At 52.4% G+C, this 21,120-nt stretch overlaps 8 protein-coding genes across 8 annotated transcripts; 5 read left to right on the forward strand and 3 right to left on the reverse strand.

The window, feature by feature from the left end:
- Window positions 1-51: 51 nt before the first annotated feature.
- Window positions 52-1,872, reverse strand: N7459_000582 (putative pH signal transduction protein PalI; the record flags this gene model as incomplete). The annotated part of the gene is made up of 4 exons (XM_056939767.1): window positions 52-56; window positions 116-306; window positions 365-1,631; window positions 1,683-1,872. The coding sequence occupies 4 exons, from the start codon at window positions 1,870-1,872 to the stop codon at window positions 52-54; spliced, it is 1,653 nt and encodes a 550-aa protein (XP_056804047.1).
- A 2,914-nt stretch (window positions 1,873-4,786) lies between these two features.
- N7459_000583 (uncharacterized protein) lies at window positions 4,787-6,157 on the forward strand (the record flags this gene model as incomplete). The annotated part of the gene is made up of 1 exon (XM_056939768.1): window positions 4,787-6,157. One exon carries the CDS (start codon window positions 4,787-4,789, stop codon window positions 6,155-6,157), a length of 1,371 nt encoding a protein of 456 aa, XP_056804048.1.
- Window positions 6,158-6,937: 780 nt separating this feature from the next.
- Window positions 6,938-8,847, forward strand: N7459_000584 (flavin-containing monooxygenase; the record flags this gene model as incomplete). Its single annotated transcript, XM_056939769.1, has 3 exons — window positions 6,938-7,514; window positions 7,568-8,664; window positions 8,722-8,847. The coding sequence occupies 3 exons, from the start codon at window positions 6,938-6,940 to the stop codon at window positions 8,845-8,847; spliced, it is 1,800 nt and encodes a 599-aa protein (XP_056804049.1).
- A 2,637-nt stretch (window positions 8,848-11,484) lies between these two features.
- Window positions 11,485-14,052, forward strand: N7459_000585 (DUF3433 domain-containing protein; the record flags this gene model as incomplete). The annotated part of the gene is made up of 2 exons (XM_056939770.1): window positions 11,485-11,530; window positions 11,621-14,052. 2 exons carry the CDS (start codon window positions 11,485-11,487, stop codon window positions 14,050-14,052), a joined length of 2,478 nt encoding a protein of 825 aa, XP_056804050.1.
- A 705-nt stretch (window positions 14,053-14,757) lies between these two features.
- On the reverse strand, window positions 14,758-16,080 carry N7459_000586 (uncharacterized protein; the record flags this gene model as incomplete). Its single annotated transcript, XM_056939771.1, has 3 exons — window positions 14,758-15,504; window positions 15,564-15,704; window positions 15,766-16,080. The coding sequence occupies 3 exons, from the start codon at window positions 16,078-16,080 to the stop codon at window positions 14,758-14,760; spliced, it is 1,203 nt and encodes a 400-aa protein (XP_056804051.1).
- Window positions 16,081-16,938: 858 nt separating this feature from the next.
- Window positions 16,939-17,553, forward strand: N7459_000587 (uncharacterized protein; the record flags this gene model as incomplete). Its single annotated transcript, XM_056939772.1, has 1 exon — window positions 16,939-17,553. One exon carries the CDS (start codon window positions 16,939-16,941, stop codon window positions 17,551-17,553), a length of 615 nt encoding a protein of 204 aa, XP_056804052.1.
- A 208-nt stretch (window positions 17,554-17,761) lies between these two features.
- Window positions 17,762-20,282, reverse strand: N7459_000588 (putative G-patch domain protein; the record flags this gene model as incomplete). Its single annotated transcript, XM_056939773.1, has 8 exons — window positions 17,762-18,802; window positions 18,857-19,206; window positions 19,256-19,316; window positions 19,375-19,577; window positions 19,640-19,715; window positions 19,796-19,848; window positions 19,917-20,106; window positions 20,229-20,282. The coding sequence occupies 8 exons, from the start codon at window positions 20,280-20,282 to the stop codon at window positions 17,762-17,764; spliced, it is 2,028 nt and encodes a 675-aa protein (XP_056804053.1).
- Window positions 20,283-20,569: 287 nt separating this feature from the next.
- N7459_000589 (uncharacterized protein) lies at window positions 20,570-20,974 on the forward strand (the record flags this gene model as incomplete). Its single annotated transcript, XM_056939774.1, has 2 exons — window positions 20,570-20,651; window positions 20,697-20,974. The coding sequence occupies 2 exons, from the start codon at window positions 20,570-20,572 to the stop codon at window positions 20,972-20,974; spliced, it is 360 nt and encodes a 119-aa protein (XP_056804054.1).
- Window positions 20,975-21,120: the final 146 nt, after the last annotated feature.

Genomic DNA, 21,120 nt, shown 5'->3' on the forward strand with positions numbered 1-21,120 from the left:
TGTCAGTGGAGTCATAGAGAGACCAGGTAGGAATCGGTCAGTACGGGTTCATCAAACTAGAAGAGATGTGAGCGGAATTGGCCCCGGGACCAAGACATAGACAGTTGAAACTTACAGTGATTTCCTCCGGGCGTTAAGGAGGAAGGAAGAGGGGTGTCATGTTGCGGCGAAGGGCGACGAGCGAATCGGGGCTCCACGTCCTCATAATAATTACTACCTGGTGCAGTCGTCGCATGTGGAGGGCGAGGCGAGAGTGTGCGTCGAGTGTCGGCTGCACCCCATCCAGCTCGAGCAGGAACATAAGAACTGGAAAGATCGTACGTGTTAGTGAAAAGACCGAGCATCTAGATCAGATGAAACCCACTCGGTTCGACTGTACAAGCTTGTCGGACTCTCCAAGGGCGCGTGTTGACCATCGACGGAAAGCGCGTGCGGCTCAGAATCGGCGCTCATCGATGAATCATGAGCATCGTAGCGGCGCGCTTGGGGAGTCATTTCGATCGCTTGGCCCACTGCTTCAGGTGAAACGGCCATCCCAATGGGTCCTGGGGAAGGCTCTCGCATCGGTCCAACGGGCCCCGGTGTTTCCATGTCATATGGAGCATCATCATACGCCACGGGTCGGCCGTAGGAGTCAAAGCTACGGTTGGGAGCCGGCGCATAACCAACAGCATTGCGCGGTGCGCCACGGCCAGGCATCATGCCTCCACGGCCGCGGGGCGGCATGGGTCCCATATATCCACCTCGGTTGCCGGGAGGTCCCCGGGGGGGTCCCATGTAAGGCCCGCCTCGGCCGTATCCACCTCGTGGAGGATATCCTCCCCGTCCTCGCGGCGGAAATCCAGGTGGGCCTCCTCGTCGGGATCCCATGCTACCCATGCTACCATCTGAGTACTGTGGTCGTAACCGAGGGTCTGAAGGATTGCGCACCATCGGGCCACCGCCGTACGGGCCCGATGGGGGCATGCCCGCTTCGTCCGGGGAGCGGTATGGAGTGCCTCGGCGGCTGGGATACTGGGCATCCGGCAGCGGGGGGACATCATGGGCAGGGGTGCGAGAGTTCAATGGGGTACGATCATCATCGCTGTCACGAGTGCTCGTACGGAACGTGGCGAACGTTGGACCCGAATCAGAGGTAGGGGAGCCAGATACTACGGGCTCCTTGGTCTCGGTGGTGACTGGCACCGGGGTGGCAGCGGCCGCGGCCGTGGCAGCGTTCTGTCGGTTATAGTAGTTTTCTCCGCTCATCTCGGCATTTTCGGCGATTCGACGCTTCCTTGCCTTCCGGCTCACGAGGGTGCGGCGCATGGCGCATGTCACCACCCCGCACGAAACCAGGATGATGGTGGCCGCCAACACAATCCATCCGCCCCATTGCAAATGCGGCACAAACAGCAAGATATCCACCAGAAACGCCAGGAGGGCTACCAGGAGCGTGGGCAGGAGCAGGATGAGAAGGGCCAGAAGAAAGCGCGGTGAATGGGATGGACCGTGGAAGTGGGCCGCGCCGGCCAGGCAGAGACAAATGAGGGTGAGGAAGGCGGCGACGGGGTGCACGATCAGAATCGAGGAGAGCGATTTCCGGGTGCTCGAGGGGAGATTGAAATCGTCGCCTGTACTATTTATATCGTCTGCGGGGAAGTTTAGCGACGACTCATAGGCAGAAATGAAGAGTCACTTACTGCTCGAGTAGCCCACTTCGATGCTGGTGCAGTCGCTGCCTTGACAATAACCGAAGACACCGTAGTCGACATTCTTGTATGTCGCCAGAGGGATACCTTTGATGATGGGGGTGGACAGGCATGAGAGCAGCAGCAGCGCGAAGGCGACCAGCAGTAAGATGGTGAGGGGTGTGGCGGGCTTGAGTAGCATGGTGAGGGGGAAGGGCGACCGTGGCCCTTAAAGACCTGGGTTCTCTCCAGCTGGACGAAAATGAACGAGTCGCAGGGCGCGGTTGCAAGCGCGACAGGCGCAGGCAGAACGGGATGATGAAGAGAAGACTCGGGATTAAGCCAGCATTGGCAGGGACATATCAGGTCTCCTGAGACCAGACTAGAATGAGGGCGGAAGTCACTTGGGGGAGGAATGTGGTTGGCGAAGTTGGGGAAAAGCCAACGGGGGAAAACCCAAAGTGCCGAAGTGTCAAAGGAGAGGAAGAGAGGCAGAATGAATGAATGAAAAGAACGCGATAAGCGTTCACACCGGGCCTTGGACCTAGAGGCGAAGAAGAGGAAACCGTGGGAAAGCAGAGCGAGAGAGCCAGACGGGGCGTCCGGGGCGTCGGCCTCAGGCATCCAATGGCAGGCGGATCCCAACTCCCTTCATGCTTTTCTCCCTTCTCTCGCCCCCAAATCCTCACTACTCTACGAACTCACGCCATAAACTACAATGGCTGTGGGAAGTCTATCCTGATCAGAGTCGACAGTATAGGACGCCATTCAGCAGAGGGCTGCAGCAGGAGCACGGATTCCCCTCTTTCGCAGGCAGGACCGACGCTCTCATTCGTTGCCTCCCCGACATCGCTTCGGGGCGATCCCATCGGCAGGTGGCGCAGCCTTAGCGACAAATCAGCGTCGCAATCTTTGTCCAGATGCCACACCCTCTTGGGCCCTGGGGGCCACCAAACTAGAGCACAGAAGTAGCCATTTAGGGTTGCCCGGCTCACGAACTCACCCAAGATAACAGTGACTCAATTGACTTCGATTGCCGCGTGCGCATGGGTCACGATAACCCCCATCGGGCTTGGTGCAAGAGAAAGGCTCAAGAGTTTTCTTCGGTTCCGCCATTTTCGGTTCCATGGGTGTTGCTTTCGCCACGAATCAAATCGCAGCGGAAGCTTAAACGGTCCTTGAGCGTCAGATTTGGCAGGCCGTCTCCCTCATCCTGCCAGGTACCCGTCCCGAGGACTTGAGGCTGGCTGATGAAACAAGACCTTCAATTACAGGAAGCTATACGATTCATGGGCGAATCTCGCGACATCTGATAGCTCCGAGGCCAGAGTATTTACCTGTCACTTGCCTTCAGTTCCAGAAACCGTCCACTTAGTGTATACGAAGTACGCCCCGTCGAGCAGCTCGGCCGCTGTCTAGACCACAGTGGAATGGCCGTTGTGGCCCACAGACCACGTTTAGATGAAACAAGGCGCGGCCCACCAGGCGGAGCTAGCCTCGTTTTGAATAGCTACATGTCTCCTAGCTCCAGTGGAAAGTGGAAAGATAAGATTTCATTTCTTCGCTAAGCGGGGAGCCCGTCGGCTATTTGAACTCTCCTTGACAGCAGCTCCGCGCACGAGACCCATGCATCTCATGGTTACATACCACAGACTAATTAAGCGTGGAGCCTCCTGCCTTGCCGTGCTCTCGGAAGTCCTAATGTGGTGGTGATCTTGGATATAATCCGCCGGAGATATTATTTATTTATCTCCATACCGGGAAGGAAATCATAAAGCCTCTCAAGTCCACCTGTATCTTATGTAGGAAAATAGTGGTCTTTTTACCTAGAAATTACATGAGGATGATGATGGTGTTGGTGGCGGTGATGATGATGACAGTGATGATGAGTTCATTCGCTTGATGTAGCTCGCTGTACATATAATAATGGGGAGATCTGGCGAAGATCATATAAGCTGTGGAAAACGCGGATGGTGGGAATGAGTGCTTCCCAATTAGGTTAGTCCTGGTTGGTTGAATATCTCCTATAGTATTTCTGGTTTACTGTAGATACTTACACACTCATCATACCGCTTCTTGTCTCTTATTCTTGCGTAGTCTTCCTCGGTATGGGGCAATAAGGGCCCAGGACCGACTGTCCGCCCACTTTTATACCACTCTTGAGTCTATTCCCTGCCTGGATTGATCCTCCTGCCGACGAGTAGGACGCCTTCAGCTTCACCTCCCGCTTCATTAGGTACCTAACGTAATCCCCACGGCTCCCAAGGTTATACTATCAAACCTATGGAAAAGCTTCATCAAAAAGCTCCGAGTACACAACGTTTCCGCCCAGCGCCTAGCCCTAGGGTCCTCTCCATCATGGGAGGGGCATCGTTGGAGCAATCTGGTTACAGAACCAATCCATTGCATTTAAAGACGAGAAGCGCTCACGGCAGTGGATCGCGTATTGCCTATCCGAAGTCCGGAGATCTCAAGAGCAATCTGCTGCAACCAGGCTAACCCACATCAGGATATCAAGGAGATCAAAACGAAGGCCGCGTCCCCCGGTCTCGTAAATCTTTACATATATAGGCTAGTCTACGTCCTAATGCTCGATTTGGCGATGGCGCGGACCGACAGCAGTCTTCTAGACCATTGCCTATTGTGGTAATTTACATGCTTCATGGCCCCCACTTTCCAATGCTCATGTTGCACGTATCCCCTGCATCATTCTCCCGCTCCTACTATTCAGCTTTAAAGTGGTCGGATTTCGGCGCCTCTGGTCCTCATTAAACACCCCCCAGATGGCAGTAGGCCAGGTCATTGTCCTAGTCCTCTCATGCTCTCATTCTCCTGCTAGATGAGCCAAGCTTCTCTCGACCCTGGACTGGGGATGGTCTTCCCTTCATCCCTGGAGCAATATTATGAACCGGCGCAGTTCGTATTTTAAACAAAGATATGGTTCATCCTGATCCTGATCCTCCGGGGCGAGAGATAAGACCAGAACGATGGGATTGGAAGCAGGTCATGCTATCCCAGTGGCTAATATAACCTTGACTTTATTTATCGTCCCTTTCTTAGTACCGTTCATTTCGACCACCCACTGACCTTGGCAGTCCAAGCGAAGTACGGGCACTATGGCAATCTTTCGACACTACAGAAGCAAGAGTGCGCTTTCGCGATTCTCAACTCTCTTGACTACTAGGCTGGCATGTATCTACTTACTGTGGATCGTTGTTCTTTCGGCAACTCCCCTTGACAGTGCGAATCTACCGCGCTTCGCAGAAGACAACCCTATCACTCGCCGAGACAGCCAGGTACAAACAGTCGCACAGCTTGCAGTGTGGTTTGACCAGCAAGGAATTCGACCAAAGGTCATCTCGAAAGTAAACAAGAAACCGGTTAGGTTTCAATATCGAGACCAAAACAACAAGAAGCAGACCAGCACGCTCACTAGCATCTCGGATGGAGTGACATCGAACTCCCTGCCTCGGGGCTTTAGCGTCGGAGAGGTCAAACAAGAAAGAATCGCCAAGTCTTCTCGATCACAAGGCCGTGTCTATTTCGGATATCCGGGTTACTACGACCCAAATCTTTTCTATAACCTCTTTGACGGTTCCGCCGCGTCGAATTTCATCTATGAGACGTTCTTCCTCGATGAGACCAACCTTGGATTGCGCCGAGGCAATATTTTGATGCCAGAGCCTGACCTAAGCTTGGCCGATATATTTTTTGCAAGGACAACAGCGCTGGACAACCAAGACCTGGTCCCACATATGCCGGGCCTATTTGATGGTATCAAACATATGTTTGAAAAGGGGATCTGGAGCTCGCTCATCCAGCCGGATAATGTGTTTGTCAGCACTCGGCCAACCTCAAGCGTGGTGACCCCGCAGGAAATTACCACCATGCAATGGGCTATCGCTACTCAAATACAGGAGGCTGGTCCTGCCACGGAGATCTACTTCCAAGAAAGTGTATCAAACCGCGACGATATTTGGAGATCACCCGGTATGTACTCCAGTCCTGTTTCGGTACTTTCTCTAATCCATCATGGTACGCTTGGTGCAGAAGAAAGGCAAGCGTACTTGCGCCGCAATACTCGGACTGCAACCAAATATAACCCTCAAAAGACAAGTGTGTATCGCGTGGCTCTGATAGCACTTGGCGTGCTTTCGGTGCGTGAAGATGAGCTGAATCAGGCCGATTTCGAGAGCCTCACTGCCAAGTTACAACGTTCACCTTATCAGGATGGCTCCTCGAGTGATGGTACTCCTTCATCTACTCTGGACATCCTGTTGGAATACTTCACAGCTGCTGGGTCTTTCTCAGACGTTGTACTCAGCCAGCGTACGATGGAAGTCTTTTCGAACCTGCTCTGCTTAGAGCAGTATCGTAAGGGTATTGATTATCTTATATCCCAATGGCCGACTCTTGATGAAGTTCAGAATGCAGAATTGCCGCCAGCATATGAAGAAGGTGATGCCCCACCAGGATATGAATGCTAGAGGCAATTCCCCGGTCAGCTTTGATCCTCTGTTAAGAGATGGGTTGGGGTTGGAGTACAATAGGTAATCGCCTACTGATGGCTGCTGATGGTGTATGCGGGGTTGATCGAGTGCAAAGATCAGACTGAATACGCTGGAATTGAAGAAAATGAGGAATCTATGCAGAAACCGAAGAGTGAGGTGCGCTGGGGAGAGGAAGTGAGAAAGAGAGGCCCAGACTGAGACTACACTCGGCGCGAGGCGGCTGCCTAACCACTCAGGCGATTAACTACTGGGATTGCATAATCGGGAACTTTGATTATTCCTAATACGGCAAGCCGTGCTTAGTGCTTAGTCATCAGCGTGGGGGCTTGCCCACCTGGACAGCTGGAGGAGGTACAATCTAGCGTTCTCAGCACCCGCAGTTGTTTTATGACAGTGGAGATATCCAGTCTGGATACTGTCAGGTGGGATAATTGCATGGTGATGCACAGGAAGGATTTCCGCTGGCATGGGGCCATCTTGCCCCCGAAAGGAGGGGGGGCCGCCCTATCCAGGAAAATACTCAAGGTTTCGCCCCAGAATGACGAATAATCGACCTCCACAGTCAGACAACTTAACTATCTTGGGCCAAGTAGGAGGCTTGGAGAACTGTCGAGGCTGACGATCCTGATATATGGAACATCAAAACCGCTGTTATAAAATCCACGGTCATTCCAACTGAACAAACCGTTTCTTCTTTCTACTTGTCTCCTTTTGAATGACCGTCTGCTAGTTCTGGTGTCATATCCACTTCCCACCATGTTTGATGAATTCCCGCCCTTGGCGGCTCTTCCGCAACTTACTCTACACCCATCTGTGGATCCGGAACAGCTTGATACGGCCACAATTGTCAACGAGTGGCTTTCGTCTCTCACAGAGAGCTTAACTCAGGGCCGACCAGGTGACCTAGCCGGCCATTTCCTTGAACAGGAGTCGTGGTGGAGAGATTTCGTTTCTCTCTCGTGGGATATCGCGTGTCACAACGGGGCTGAGGCCATATGCAACTATCTCGGCAGCTCAACAACTGGGTTTGCAGATGCCAAAGCGGACCTGCCAGGCCCGCTGCAGCCACAGCTGGCAGATATGGGGGGACTGCGGTTCATCCAATCCGGGTTTGGCTTCAAGAACAAGTTCGGTACCGGGAGAGGTGTTCTTCGGCTAGCCAACGTAGGACCCGCCCAATGGAAGGCATGGACAGTATTCACCGTGCTTGAGCGTTTGAATGGGCAGGATGAGCTGGAGTTGCAGAGGGCAAAGGAAGCCGAGATCCAGTCTAGTGCTTCCAACTCAAGCGCCCAGACCGACGGTAGTCCGCAAGTCTTGGTAGTGGGAGCAGGTGAGTCGGCTCCGACCAATACCGCAATGCATGCAAGCCGTTAACGACATTAGGTCAGTCTGGTCTCGCGCTTGCTGCGCATCTGCAACATATGGGCTTGCAATATCTCGTCGTGGACGGAGCACCTCGGCCTGGAGACTCGTGGCAAGCGAGATACAAGACGATCAAATTGCACACTCCGACCTATACCGACCACTATCCCTTCCTGAAATATCCAACCAACTGGCCCCGTTTCCTCGACCAGGAACACGTTGTCAAATGGATGCGACACTATGGGGATATCATGGGTCTCAATGTCAAGCATGGCACCGTCGCCAGTAAGATTGAGTATCATGAGTCGACGCAACGGTACTCGGTGGAGCTCCAGAGCGAGGACGGCGTGCAAACTATCAACCCTAAGCATGTGGTGCTGGCCACGGGACCATTCAGCGATATCCCCATTCGTCCTACGTTCCCTGGCGAGGACTCTTTCAAAGGTCAGATCTACCACACATCGGCACATAAATCGGCATCCTTGATGCCAGATTCACGGAACAAAAAGATCACAATCATCGGATCTGGAACTAGCGCGCATGATGTCGCCCAGGACTTCGCCAACCATGGGGTGGAGACTGTGACGATGGTACAACGCCGCCCCATCTATGCCACATCTCTCAATTCATTCGAGAAGATTCAGATGCCGCTGTGGAATACGCCAGGAGTCAGCACCGAGGATGCGGACCTGTTGGGCAACTCTTTGCCAACGGCTGTGGTTCGCAGTCTTAGTATTGGAGCGTCCCAGATGATGGCGGCAGTGGACAAAGTTATGTTGGATGGCCTGGAAAAGGCCGGAATGGCAGTGAAGCGGGGAGATGGAGATAGCCTGTTGGATCACCAGCTCATAAAGGTAGGCCATTTCTATATTGACCAAGGAGCATGCCAGATGATCATCGACGGTCGGATTCAGGTCCGAAGATGTGAAGGAGGCGTCCAGGGGTATTACCCCGACGGAATCATCTTGGCCGATGGCACCAAGGTTGAGTCTGACGTTGTTGTTTTGGCGACGGGCTTTGAAGGCGGTATCAAGACGATTGAGCGGTTGATGGGCAAGGACGTGATGGATAAGGTCGGAGAGGTGTGCGAATTCGATGACAGCCAAGAACGGATTGGCGTAAGTTGGCATCCATTCTAGACTCTTGCGGTTACAGCTGGCTAACATTACCCGCAGGTGTGGAGGCCGACTGGTATGCCGGGATTCTGGTTCATGACAGGCAATTTTATGTGGTCGAGGCAATTTGCTCCCCTGCTCGCTTTACAGATTGCTGCCGTGGAGTGGGGGATGAACACTGAGTAGACTATGCAGTACAGCAGAAAAGGAAGCGACAAAGAAGATGGTATAGATCCAGGGACTGCACGTTGATAGAGATCATTATACAACGCATGGTGACCACTCGACCGGGTACAAGTACTGTGTATAGATCTGCAAGAAATATAACTGCAACATCCATGGATAGCTGTTGCCTGCTCGAGGATCTCTAAACGCTAAAAAAGTGATCAAAGATCCTTCGCTGTACCATCTTTGAATGGCATTCTAGCTACCTAATCATCTCGAGAGCCAGCCCTGGAGGGCTCTGGATTTTTATTCCTGCAGATATATTCTTTTCATATTCGCCTCTTTCTCCTTTTTGCAGCCCACCACTTCACTTTCTGTTCTATTTATTCTTGCACCAGTAGGATTTTAAAGATTCTATAAAATCCAGTTCGTTGAAACGCTAACATTACTAGAATTTTCAAATAAAGACTAATAGTGATCAGTCCTACTTGGCGAAAGCCAGCACACCACAGGCTTGTGCACCAAGATAGACATATAACTACACCGCAGCGGGCGTGGGTTACACAGATGGCATTGTTGCACCTGTCGCTCCGGGGAGTGCTATAGTTCCGCATGCATTAGTTGCCTCAGGATGGTCTTTGCATCTGCCATCATGCATCCATATCTCTATGGCGCCACCATTGAAACTTGCCATTCGAACCTCAGAGAGGACGCACAATTTCAAGGATGCCTATGCCACAGTATAACCCAGAAACCCTATTCCACCTCCGGAAGGTGTTCCCGAAGGCTAACTTTGTGTCCTACATACACCTATGTAACCAGATTTTCTGGAAGATGAGAGGACCGATATTAAACTGCGGCAATTACCCCAGATCCATACAATCTGTGAATGAGATACACCTTATCAGGACCTTCTATCCCAGCAATTCTCTGTCGCGAGCACGAGTCTATCGTGAGTTGAGTCAAGGTCAGGCAGATCGTGGTAGCGCACAGAATGAACATCCCTTGCCTCACGCTGATCCAGATCCCAGCAAGGGACACGACTCAGTCTGTCCACCCCAGCATGCGCTGTTTTCTGCGGCTATGGTCCTGGCCGAGACGAAAAAAGGCCTACGATGAAGGAGATTGCTCACTACTTCCCGGTAGGGCAACTCTTCTTCAGCCCCGGGAGATGGCCCTACGGCGTGAAGCTCCAAGTAGTCTATCAGAACAACATCTTCAAGAGCGCTATGTACGATTTGGGATTGGAGGTGCCGGGAACACTCGCAAGTCCTGCTTCCTTTTCTTCAGGCTGGATGGGTGGTGAAGCCCTGGTTCTGTGACAATATCTCTGACTAGGTGACGGTGACAGGGTCATATCGCACAACGGACGAGCCATTCAGACGGTTTCACGTTAATATCTGAGATGGTGCTGGTCAGAGCTGCAAGTGAACGCGGACAACGACCTTATTCTTCTGCTGTCCTATCTTTGTGGATCAAGGTGAATATTTCCAGAATCAAAGACCGAATGAACAGTAGCCTGTTATACAGCATTTTATCGTGCTCCATCCTTGAAACTTTGTCGCAATCGTAATTTCCAACACGTCAGAGTGTCATTCTACGCCTGGATTGTGTGACGCCAGCTTCCACTGTCGCATACACGGCCACGGTTAAACATTATGAAAGGGAAGCTGGCCAGCCAGGCGGGTGTAAACAGCCAGCCAAAATGATGAGGCACGTAAAACAGAATCCGCGACAACCAGCCCAGACAATGGCTATATGTTCAAGACATGCTATGAGTGTCGCCTCCCCATATTAGCGTTGTGACATGTGTCGCTTTCCTTCAGTGCCAGTCTTCACCCTGTCTTGGGCAGGAGTCTTGGGTTAAATAAAGCACCGCCTCGTGTGTTTTCGGAGCCCAAAAGGAGGGGAGTTGAGGTTGTACCCAGCCTCTCTATATATCGCCCAGCAAGGGACCAGGCACAATGCCAACTGTAGCACCACTGTTGGTATTCTGACGGGGCTTGTCGGGCAATAATTTAGGACATCCCTACCTTGGGCGGTTATTGAGGATAACCATCATTTTATCATTAAGGTCTTCAATAGTGTGTACTCCCTTGGATACTGCAGTTACACTTGGTAGAGCGGAGCACCTCGGGCCGGCCGTAATAGTGCTTCCCCCCTCCTATTCAGCAGAGAGGGAATTTGTCAAAGCATCAAAAGCAAACTCGTAAATCAAAAGAAAGCATAGAACAATCCCCAGCACGAGCTTCACGAGTTGGGTGTAGATCGGGCGAGCCAAGCTTCCATCCCGTGGAATGCGGCGGGGATTCGGGCCGCCACGATCCACGGACAACTCAATTGACACACAACATCCGCCCGATCGCCCGTCTCGTTCAATGATTCCAAGGCTTTGATTGTGATTCATCGAATAATGATCTGAGTCGACCGCCTCGCATGTCTCAATCCTCTCTATTGGTCTGTTGGCTCCATGCGGCCGCGGTGGCTGGGGGAGGCTGGGAGATGTCCATCGCCGCGATGACAGCCAAACAAAAGCCCACTCGGCTGCAGCCTCTGGCTTTCTTAGATCCTTATTGATTCCCAGAGCTTTAGCTCGAAGAATGCTTCTCGATTAAATCTCTTCGCCTGTGGATTCCTCTCCTACGTTCCGCGACCACCATGTCGCAGTCCCCAGTGAGAAACTTCAGCCTGCGAAACGTGAACTGTATGTGCAAACGCCATTTCCTTTTGTTGATCTTGAATCGACAAAAGTTTTAAAAGGAGCTATGGACGCGAGTATTCACTGATCTTTCAGCAGCAAGCAAGCCCCAAGTCTATCGAACAGAGTCCGCGCAATCCATTGCTGCGTCAGACGATTACTATTCGTTCTCGGATCGAGCTTCTTCAAGTCCAGAGAGCCGAATCACTGCGATGCATTTTGCGACTCCAGAGTCCCATCATTCTTCCCAAGCATCCTCTCCCACTGTTCCACAAACACATCAACCAGTCGTGGCGGGATCAAGTCAACAAGTGCTCACAGCACTCGAGGACATGGCATCCCCACGCCCAGCTACCGCTAGCACAGTCCGCTTTGGGGAGAACAACATTGCTCGAGTCAGTCCCAAGTCCGATGAAACTGTTCGGCGCATTCCAAGTGACTACGCTGGCCCTGCACCCACCCCAGGACTGGACGACTCGCCCTACGTCCGCTTTGCAATCAACCAGCTTACCCGTGACGAAACCAGGAGTCATCCGTCACGACAAGACTCTGTTTCCACCAGAGAAGATGACTATCCGGTGGATCGCTTGGTGTGGGACGAGGGCTTGGGTTACTTCACCCGCACCAGAACGCCCATTCGACACATGGAGACTCCCCAAAGACCCACGTACAAATCGCCATCCCCACAAGCTTTACCCCAGAGACCAGATTCGATTGATCCCGAGTCCTTCGTCGCCGTCGACCCTCCTGAGAAAAGCCTCCTATACCCTCCTCTGGACTATCTGCCCATAGTACTACGGCCGTTGACACTGCTCGGTCTGATCTTTTGCTGTCTGCTCATGATTGCCGGTATCGTGTTTTGCAATGTCTGGTCTCACCGTCATGAAGGGCTGTGGGGATACGATGGAAAGGGCGGAGCCCGATATTTTGTTATGCAATTTCTGCCACAAGTTTTGGCTGCGCCGATTATCATTTGGACCTTCGTGGTGCAGGCTGCGGTCTATCGTACGGCGCCTTTCTCAATCATGGCAGCTGAGCGGCAACGTGGATCTGTCTTGCAGGGCTTGCCTATTCTTTCACGAAACTTCATCCTCCCTGACTTCTCCCATTTTCGATACGGAGAATTCTTGTTCGGCTTCTCGCTCTTCACTATCTGGCTGTCTAACTTTTTTGCGATCCCTCTTCTGAGCTGCCTTTTCCAGGCAAAGTACTACGTCATCGATGGCCAGGGCATCTGGAAATGGACCTCGGTGCAAGCTGTGGGATGGACTTGCGTCGCCTCTTACGGGTTTCTTGCCATTGGTCTGCTCTTGCTCTTGGTCCGATTCGCTCACGGATGGACTGGTTTGATGTGGGATCCGGTATGTCTGGCAGACCTGATTTCTATCATTCAAAGATCCAACATCCTCCACGACTATGAGCACTCTGAGACAGTCCCATCCGTCAAGGAGTCACTTGACCCTCGCGTTCTGCGCCTTGGGTACTGGAAATTGTCGATGAAGCCCGAAGTGTTCTACGGCATCGGCGAGGTTGACGCTCCAATCCGTACTCCTTCGCTTCACCAGACCGAGAAGAGCAGAGAGACCCAGCCTCATGGACTTGCAAGGGTGCAGTTTGACCTTGAGCATCATGGCGCTTTTGGTAACGACCCATTCGATCATCACCTGTATTCGCCATTCACTCGGTACCGCTGGACGCCGTGGTTCCTGCGCAAGCTTTCGGTCGTCATTTGGGCCATTATTGTCTTTGCCCTTTTCATCGCCTTTGTCGTGGTCAGCTTCGTCGACAACGCTATCAAGGACGGGTTTCTCCCCAGACTCCCCACCCTGCCCTCGACAAGTGCATTCTCGTCTTCCAACTTCCTCTACAGCTTCATCCCCGCTTTGATTGGCAACTTACTGTTCTTGGCCTGGCAGCCCCTTGACCTCTACTTCCGGGCGCTCCAGCCATTCGTCGAGCTTTCTTCTCCGCAAGGTGCATCTGCGGAGAAGAGCATCCTCCTTGCATACCCCTCGTCGCTCCCATTCCAAGTCACGATGCAAGCCATGATCAACGGCCACTTGAAGGTTGCGTGGCTGTCATTCATGAGCGTCACGTCCATCGCGATCCCAATTCTCGCCGGCGGTGTCTTCATCGCTCTCTGGTACCCATCCCCAGGCGACATCCGCATATCCTCTTTGATGCCAGCATACTATGCCCTCATCGCATTCTGCGCGCTATACGCTCTATCAGTCCTGGCCATCTGGCCCGGCCGTCGCCGCTACCTCCCACATGACATCACCACCCTCGCCGACCTGATGAGCTACTTCTATCAATCGCCTCTGCTCGCCGACAAGCTCCTGCGGGAACCGCGGAGTAAGACCGACCTCGTCACGCGCCTTATCGTCGCGCCTCCTTCTGAGCGTTTGTTGCCCATGTACGGCTTCGGTATATATGTCGGCCGTGACGGCAAAGAGCATCTTGGCATTGATCGCTTCCATCGGCCTGGTCGGACTGATATGCTGATTACGACCGGGACGATGAAATAGTCTCGCCGTTCCATATCCCTTTTATCATGCCGTTATGCCCTGCATCTTTATGAGCGTACGTTTTTGAAAAAACTTGTATTGTGTGTTGTTGCTGGAACTTCATCTGATGGTCATGTACTACTCTATACGAGCAGACCGAGCACCAGGTGTGACCTTGCAATTCTGCAATTGTTTTGTGTTGACTGTTGATTTGATAGCATTTTCGGCGCCTGTATATGAGTATCTGTTGTTTCTGTTGACGTCTCGGATTATTAGCGCTGGACAGTGAGTCATAAATTAATGGTAGAACACGGAGTTCACTCTCTTCTATTCAAGATCTGCAGTAAGAATTGGGCTGCCGAGGCACCATATAGAATCGAATCGGAGGGTATGGCAGCACTCAATATTGAATAAGTCACTATTCCTGTCCACCGCCTCTGATTATTGAATTACGTGCCAAGGTCGTATAAGTGACTTAGGAGATTAGATTACCCGTGAAAGTAGGCGGATTCGAAGAGTTCTATGGGATGAAACAGAGTTGCCATCAAGTCTTTGGAAGAGGCATAAATGCAGGCCTTTCAGTCGTTCGCCAGGTCAAAAAACCCGTATGATAGTATTATAAGAGAATCGCAACGTGCCTTTGAGTAACCCCGTCTAAAAATTAGTGATGTTTGTACAGTCAATATCATCCGTGGATCAAACACAGCGCCGTTGAAAAAAAATGTATCACCGCTGAAAATAGATCGTCAGAACCCGGTCCATCTGCCTCTCGACCCAGTCGACCTGCTCCGGCGGCAGCCCTAATTCAGGACCTTGGAGGTTCCTTAGATATGCAATAATATGCCAGGCACCCATCAACGGTGCCGACTGTTTGTGAGTGAGGGTGACTGGTCTGGTTTCGGCATAAGGATAATCAACCAGGCCAGGCTTCAAGCGCACGGATTCCATCTGGCTCCCGAGGAAGTACGGCACCGTGGCACATACATCGTCGGCAAGTTTTTGGATTACAGCCGTGGCTGCAGCAAGCCTACCGCCGTCGGGATCGTCCAAAGGAATCATGCGCAGACAGCTCACGATGATGCTTTGCACGAGCATTCGGCAGTCCCGATATGAGTTCCACGTGGAGGCGATCCACATATCGACATAGCAGTCACAGCGATTGCGGTAAATTCCAGCATTCCGGACGGATTGTGGGATGATAGTCGCTGCCTCGGGTACCCAATGGGCGGGCACCCAGTAGGTCCATGATACCAAACCTACGTCTATGTCCATTGCTCTTTTGAGAATGGCTTTGACTTCGGTTTCGTTGTTTCCGTGGAATCTTGTGTTTTCCCAGTCGTGCCGCAGTTGTACCAGCTGTGAAGCAGTTGATGAAAGGAAGATTCTTGGGGATGGCGGTGTTGTTGGTTGTAATAGTGGCCAGACTTTGGGGGTTGGGACCAGAGGATTTGCCAGTCCACGTGTTGTTTTGATCTTTAGAAAAAGAAATCAGCATCGGCCTTGTCTGTTATTTCAATGACGAGGAAACGAACGATTTGAGTTTGTACAGCATTGCATATAGTTGATGATGAAGGGCCTTCGAGAGTTTTCGGCATTTTGCTATTGATCAGAGCAATCGCTCCCCTCAAATGAGCCTTCATCGGATTTCTCCAGTCTTTAATGGCGACGAATTCCTTCATAGCGCGTTAGTCGGGTATCTTGATCATTAAGCACCCCAACCTAACAGCATCTTACCTCGTACGTTGATAATAGAAGAATTGAAATGAGAACGGTTTCGAAATCAGTGTCGTCGTCCTTCATCAAAGCCTCGCGGATCTTTGGCAACGCCCCGGTGAAATAGGCCTCAGACGCCCGAAGCAAGGATCCTTGGCCAGCCCAGGCTGCCACAGTGAAGAAGGCAACGGCCAGCGTGCTTGTATGTAGATGTGATCCAACTCTAGCATTGGAAAACATACCTGGCAGGATCTCCATGAAACCATTCCGGATGTGAGGATCCTTGGGAAGGTAAAGATAAGAGTTAAAGAACAACGGAAGCACCGTGTCTTCCATCGGTTGATAGAGATCTGCTGGCAATGGATTCCGGAACCAAGATACTGATTGTGGAGCTGATTGCGTAGGCGATAGCGAGAGTTCTTTTGACCCTCCGGGGCTGGACTTGTCACTGGCCGCGGGTGATGATGCTGTGATTGGGGCTTTGATGAAAGTGGTCGTTTGATCCCGCAGCATTACATCAAATGGATGTAGATATCCTGGGCATGTCCGGCCTGTGCGCGTGCATGCTGTGCAATGCGGCCGGGTTTCATCGCACTGCGAGGATCAGTTCTTCAGTCTTTAGTGGAGTCTAGATATGCTAGGACTCTACCTTGATATGTCGCTGGCGACAGTTTCGACACCCAGTACTTGGCTTTCCTAGGTATACCATTGTTCCAGTCCAGAATAACTGATGCAAGAACTAGTGCCAGCTAGGCCGCAGTCGTTCGGAGTGATTCATCTGTCCCCATGTGGCGGTTTCGATATGCTCAAGTATCGTTCATCCCAGCGGGGGATGATCTTAGCCCTTAGACAATCACACCTGATATAGAAATGGCCCTAATTGAGCCCAGCAGGATCATGAATCTCCGACAACCTCGTTGATGCCTGGAGTTTGTCGAGGCCAAGTCGCTCTCGCCCGGTAAGCTGCCCATCACATGACCGCGATCGGTGCTGCTCCGCCTCCACAAATTCGACTGTCGCTCTTGTATCTCCGAGCTTTCGATCGTCGGTGGTGTGCTGTTGTGAAGAAGACAAACAAGTCCTTTTCTCCGCGCAATTATCCTGTTCATCCGCCGGGATATACCGACCATTACTCCTCGTCTTCGGTGACTCTCCAAACATACTCCCGGACGAAGCTATAAACCATCTCCGACAATGGTCTCCCTCTTCGGCTGGGGCTCTAGCTCCAAATCGGATGCGAATGCTTCAAAGACGCAAGATAATGTGCCCTCCGATCAGCCCCCGTTATCCTCCTCGCCCTCCACACCTCCCTCGCAGCCCGCAGCCCAATCAACCCAACAGTCACAACAACCCGCAACCCGCGACAGAACCAACCTCAAACTCCTCCTCGGCGGTATGGCATTCTTCACACTCTCCTTGCTCGTCACACGCCGCGCCAACCAAAAGAAGCGCATTGCCTGCATTCCGCCGTTCTACACAGGCTCGATTTACTTCCAGCCCAAGGTGAACGGGGCCGGGGAGGCCTTGGAAGCGTTGAACCTCGCCACCATCAACGTGCTCTCCTTCGGCATGATGGCCACCGGCGCCGTTATGTGCGCCCTTGATGTTAACGGGATCGAGGACGCGCGACGGGTGATGCGCACTGCGATTGAAGGCAGCACCGATGGGACCGGAAAGTCGGATGAAGTGCTCGAGCAGGAGGTGACGGAGTGGGTGACTAGTGTGCTTGGAGATCGATTCCAGAAGCAGCTGGAGAAGGAGCGGGCGAAGAAGCAGCTGGAAGCTGGTCAGAAAGAGAAGGATGACTGAAGCTGGGAGACGAAGAGACTGAATTTGGGATACACTCTGCTCATGTTTTGTTTTACGATACCACCTTGTACATTATGCATCGTTCTCATACTCCAAAATGGTCCTTGCCGTTGCCGGCTACAATCTCACGATGAATGAGGCAGCTTCGATTCTTTGAGTTATCTCTATTATACAATCTTCTCTTAACCAAGGGCGCATAGATGTTTCATCACCGGTGCATCTGATCGTATCGCTGGCGAGCGGTCTCCTTCGTCTTTTCCAAGAACTCGTCGTACCGGCCTCGAGTATTCCGTCCGGCTTCCTCGACTGCATCACCTAGCTTGCTTCCCTGTGCACCTAGTCCGACTCCCTGGGCATAAATTTCCGTGGCAATGGGAGCAGTCACACCCGTCCCTTGAGCGCCCAGACCAGAGCCTGCCGACCAGCCCATTTTGCTCAAAAGTGAGGCACCCTTGGAGGCTGTCTGAACGGGCGGCTCCGGTTCTTCCTTTGGTGCTGCTGGCTTCGAACGAGCACCTCCCTTACCGCGACCGAATGCTTGACGGCGTTCCCTCGCACGATCCCGATATTCAGCTGCAGATTGTTGGATAATCCCATGTTTGATCAGTTTAGCCATACCGCGATTCCTGGACTCCTCGTTCTGCAAGTTCCCGCGATGCAGCTGGCTAAGTCGCTCGTGTCGGTTGACATTAGCCGCGCTTTTGAACTGGCGCATACAGAGATAACAGCAATTGCGGCTGAGGTCTGCATACGATTGAGCAGGGGGAGCGTTCGAGTCAGCAGCTGAAGTCCGTTCCGACCCGGCATCCTCGAGATTCCCCTCGCTACCTTTGGGAATGCCGTGAAGTTCGGCATGGCGGTTACTCCAGAATTGTAGATGAGAGGGCATAGCAAGCTTCTTTGCATTTGCATTGGCCGCTGCATCCGCCTTTCTCTTCTTTGCCTTATCCGAGTCTTTGGATCCCTTGTCCTGCTGATTTCCAGCGGCTTTGTCGCTCTTTGAGCGGTGCTGGACCGCTTCGTCTTCGCCGGCCGACACCACAAGTTCGGTCACATAGCCCTCATCGTCCCAATACATCAACTTCACGGATGGGTTGTTCAATGGGCTAATTGTGAAGCGGGCTGTACTGGATGATGGATCAAGGACCGGGACGAATACACCCGCATGAATGTAACTGACCATGACCGGTTTAGAAGAGATGGTGAATTTGTCGAAAGAGTGGAGGCGTGCCATTGCAGCTTGGGCGTCCTACCGCGCGATTTGGTCAGTGGGACAACGGACAGCCAGTGAGACAACACATACCATGACATTGGCGAACTCTGCAAACCCGTAGCGCCAGCTCTCGTCGCTTTTGCGATCTCGCACAAGCAAGACACGTCGAATCGACCCATCTCGAGCTCCCAAGTTGGCATCTCCGGTAGTTGATGCGATCTTTCCGCCCTTCTTCTGGTTGCTCGAACCACCGTCAGTATTCCCTGAGAGAGGTCGGTACAACTTTGCCACTCCTCTAGCAAAAAGCTCTTCGGTGACTGAGGATTCCAGTCCTCGAAAGAGTAAAAATTGAGAGGGTTGGTTCTCAGGGGCAGCGTCATTATCGCCACTATTCACGACTTTTTGGGCGGGAACTCCAGGGGGGCCAGCCGGCGCCATTTCTATGTGGCATTAGTGTCAGATACATAAATCTCGGGGTTCTATACTAACCAGGACGAGGAGCATTGCAGCGAAAGCACTTCGGGCGAGTAGCAAAGTTGATCACGGCACACTAGCGACCTCACATTCAGCTTGGCACTTGTTGGAGTTTGACAGTGCAGAGAACCTACCATTCTGCATGTCCAGTCGCCTTCGGCCTTTGCACGAGCCCGGTCTTCCCTCTCGCGGCTGTATGCGATGCGAACTTTGGTACTGCGATCATCGTCTCTAGCGTTGGGGCCGTAGAGGTAGATGAAGGGGTGGTTTGGTTCCAAGAAATCCCGCGAATCATCAATCGTTCGAAAGCGTAAGAATCCGAGCTGGCGCGACACCTCTGCCAGTCCAGCAATATCAGTATGAAGCACAGCCATAGACGGAGATAATTGCATGACCTACTCGTCTGTCGATCGCGTATTACCCGAATCTCTTCCAAATTTGCGATATGGTATGCGTTTTGAAGCTCGGCCGCAATCTATTTCGTGTCACATGGGGTCAGTCTTTGGCACTGAAGGGAGGGACGGCGTCACCGCCGCATCAAAATGGAGTGCTCACATCATCTTCCGTCATATCGATGGGAAACCCTTCCATCATGATCTCCCGGCTCTCTTGGCCAAATCCAGAGCGACCACGTCGGGGGCTGCGACTTCGACTATAACTCCGACTGCGGCTGTACCCGGGCGATCGATAGCCTTCCCGATCACGGTCTCTATATCCTTGTCTTCCTCGTCGAGGTGCAGGCGATCGCGACGATCGCCGGCGGTAATCATCGTGATCTCTGCTTCTGTAGTGAGGTCTTGCGTCTCGATCCCTGGAGTACCCGTGCCGCCGGTCTGCCGGCCGTCGTGGGGGTGAGCGAGAGCGACCTTTATTTTTCCAAATTAACATTCATAATCAGCCCCAGCTCAAATTCAATGCGCGCAGTTGGTCTTTCTGCGAAGGGTGTCCATGGCTCAACTGCCAGTTCCATGCGGGGAGGAGTGTATACCGCCAGGCGATCGCGATCGGGAGCGGTCGTCGTACATGCGGCCGTCCCTGTCATCGCGGGGAGGGTATGCCCGGCGAGGTGGGCCTAGATAGTGCCTGCTATCATCGGGATAAGGATGCGCCATAACGAAGCGTCATGGGGAAATGGCGAGGAAGAAGAGTTGTCGAAACTGAGAGCTCCAGCGCCGATACGCGATTATGCGCGGCAGAATCACAGACCGCCTTGATACTACTATGGAGATGGTTGAATCGATTCCAAGGACAAACCCTTCATCAGAAATTATTCTCGAATGCAGTAGAAATCGATTCAATAAACGTCTTTCATTTCTCTACATGTCAACCATGGTGGATTCCAAAATTCGTGTTTCAAATTACTCTGAAAGAGCTTCAGCGTACCACGATTGCAACAAATCTATACGTCCGGGTATGAACTATTGGGTATGGGCTAAATAATATTATCGCTTGACAGTGGACATCCAGTGGAATAGACAGCCCGTGCTGGCTATCTCAGCTCCATGGTGGACTGCAGAGACAGTATTCATCGATGATGAGGCCACCGTGGACAGCTCCGTTGCATCATCGTCACCACCACCACGCATCGGGGTGGAGACGATCCACCCACTCCGGGGCATCAGCGCGTATGATTTGGACACGGCAGCTTCTGCTATCGCGACAATGCCCCTGGTGGGAGAAATCCACTGGGCCCAAACGATCGGCGAAGCATATCAACCGCTGGGCGTCCGATGATTCTCCGCAATGCCCCGCGGTGGGATGTGCTGCGTGGGTACAAGATGGTCGATTCGCCGTTGCTCTCCTGGCTGTCCAGGAACACGGCCTTTGCTTATATTTGCTGAGACCCTCGGATGCAATTTGACCTCTGCATCTCCCCTTCT

This window comes from Penicillium hispanicum (assembly GCF_028827665.1).
Source record: "Penicillium hispanicum strain IBT 35686 chromosome Unknown utg000001l_segment0_segment0, whole genome shotgun sequence".
Classification (NCBI taxonomy): Eukaryota; Fungi; Ascomycota; class Eurotiomycetes; order Eurotiales; family Aspergillaceae; genus Penicillium; species Penicillium hispanicum.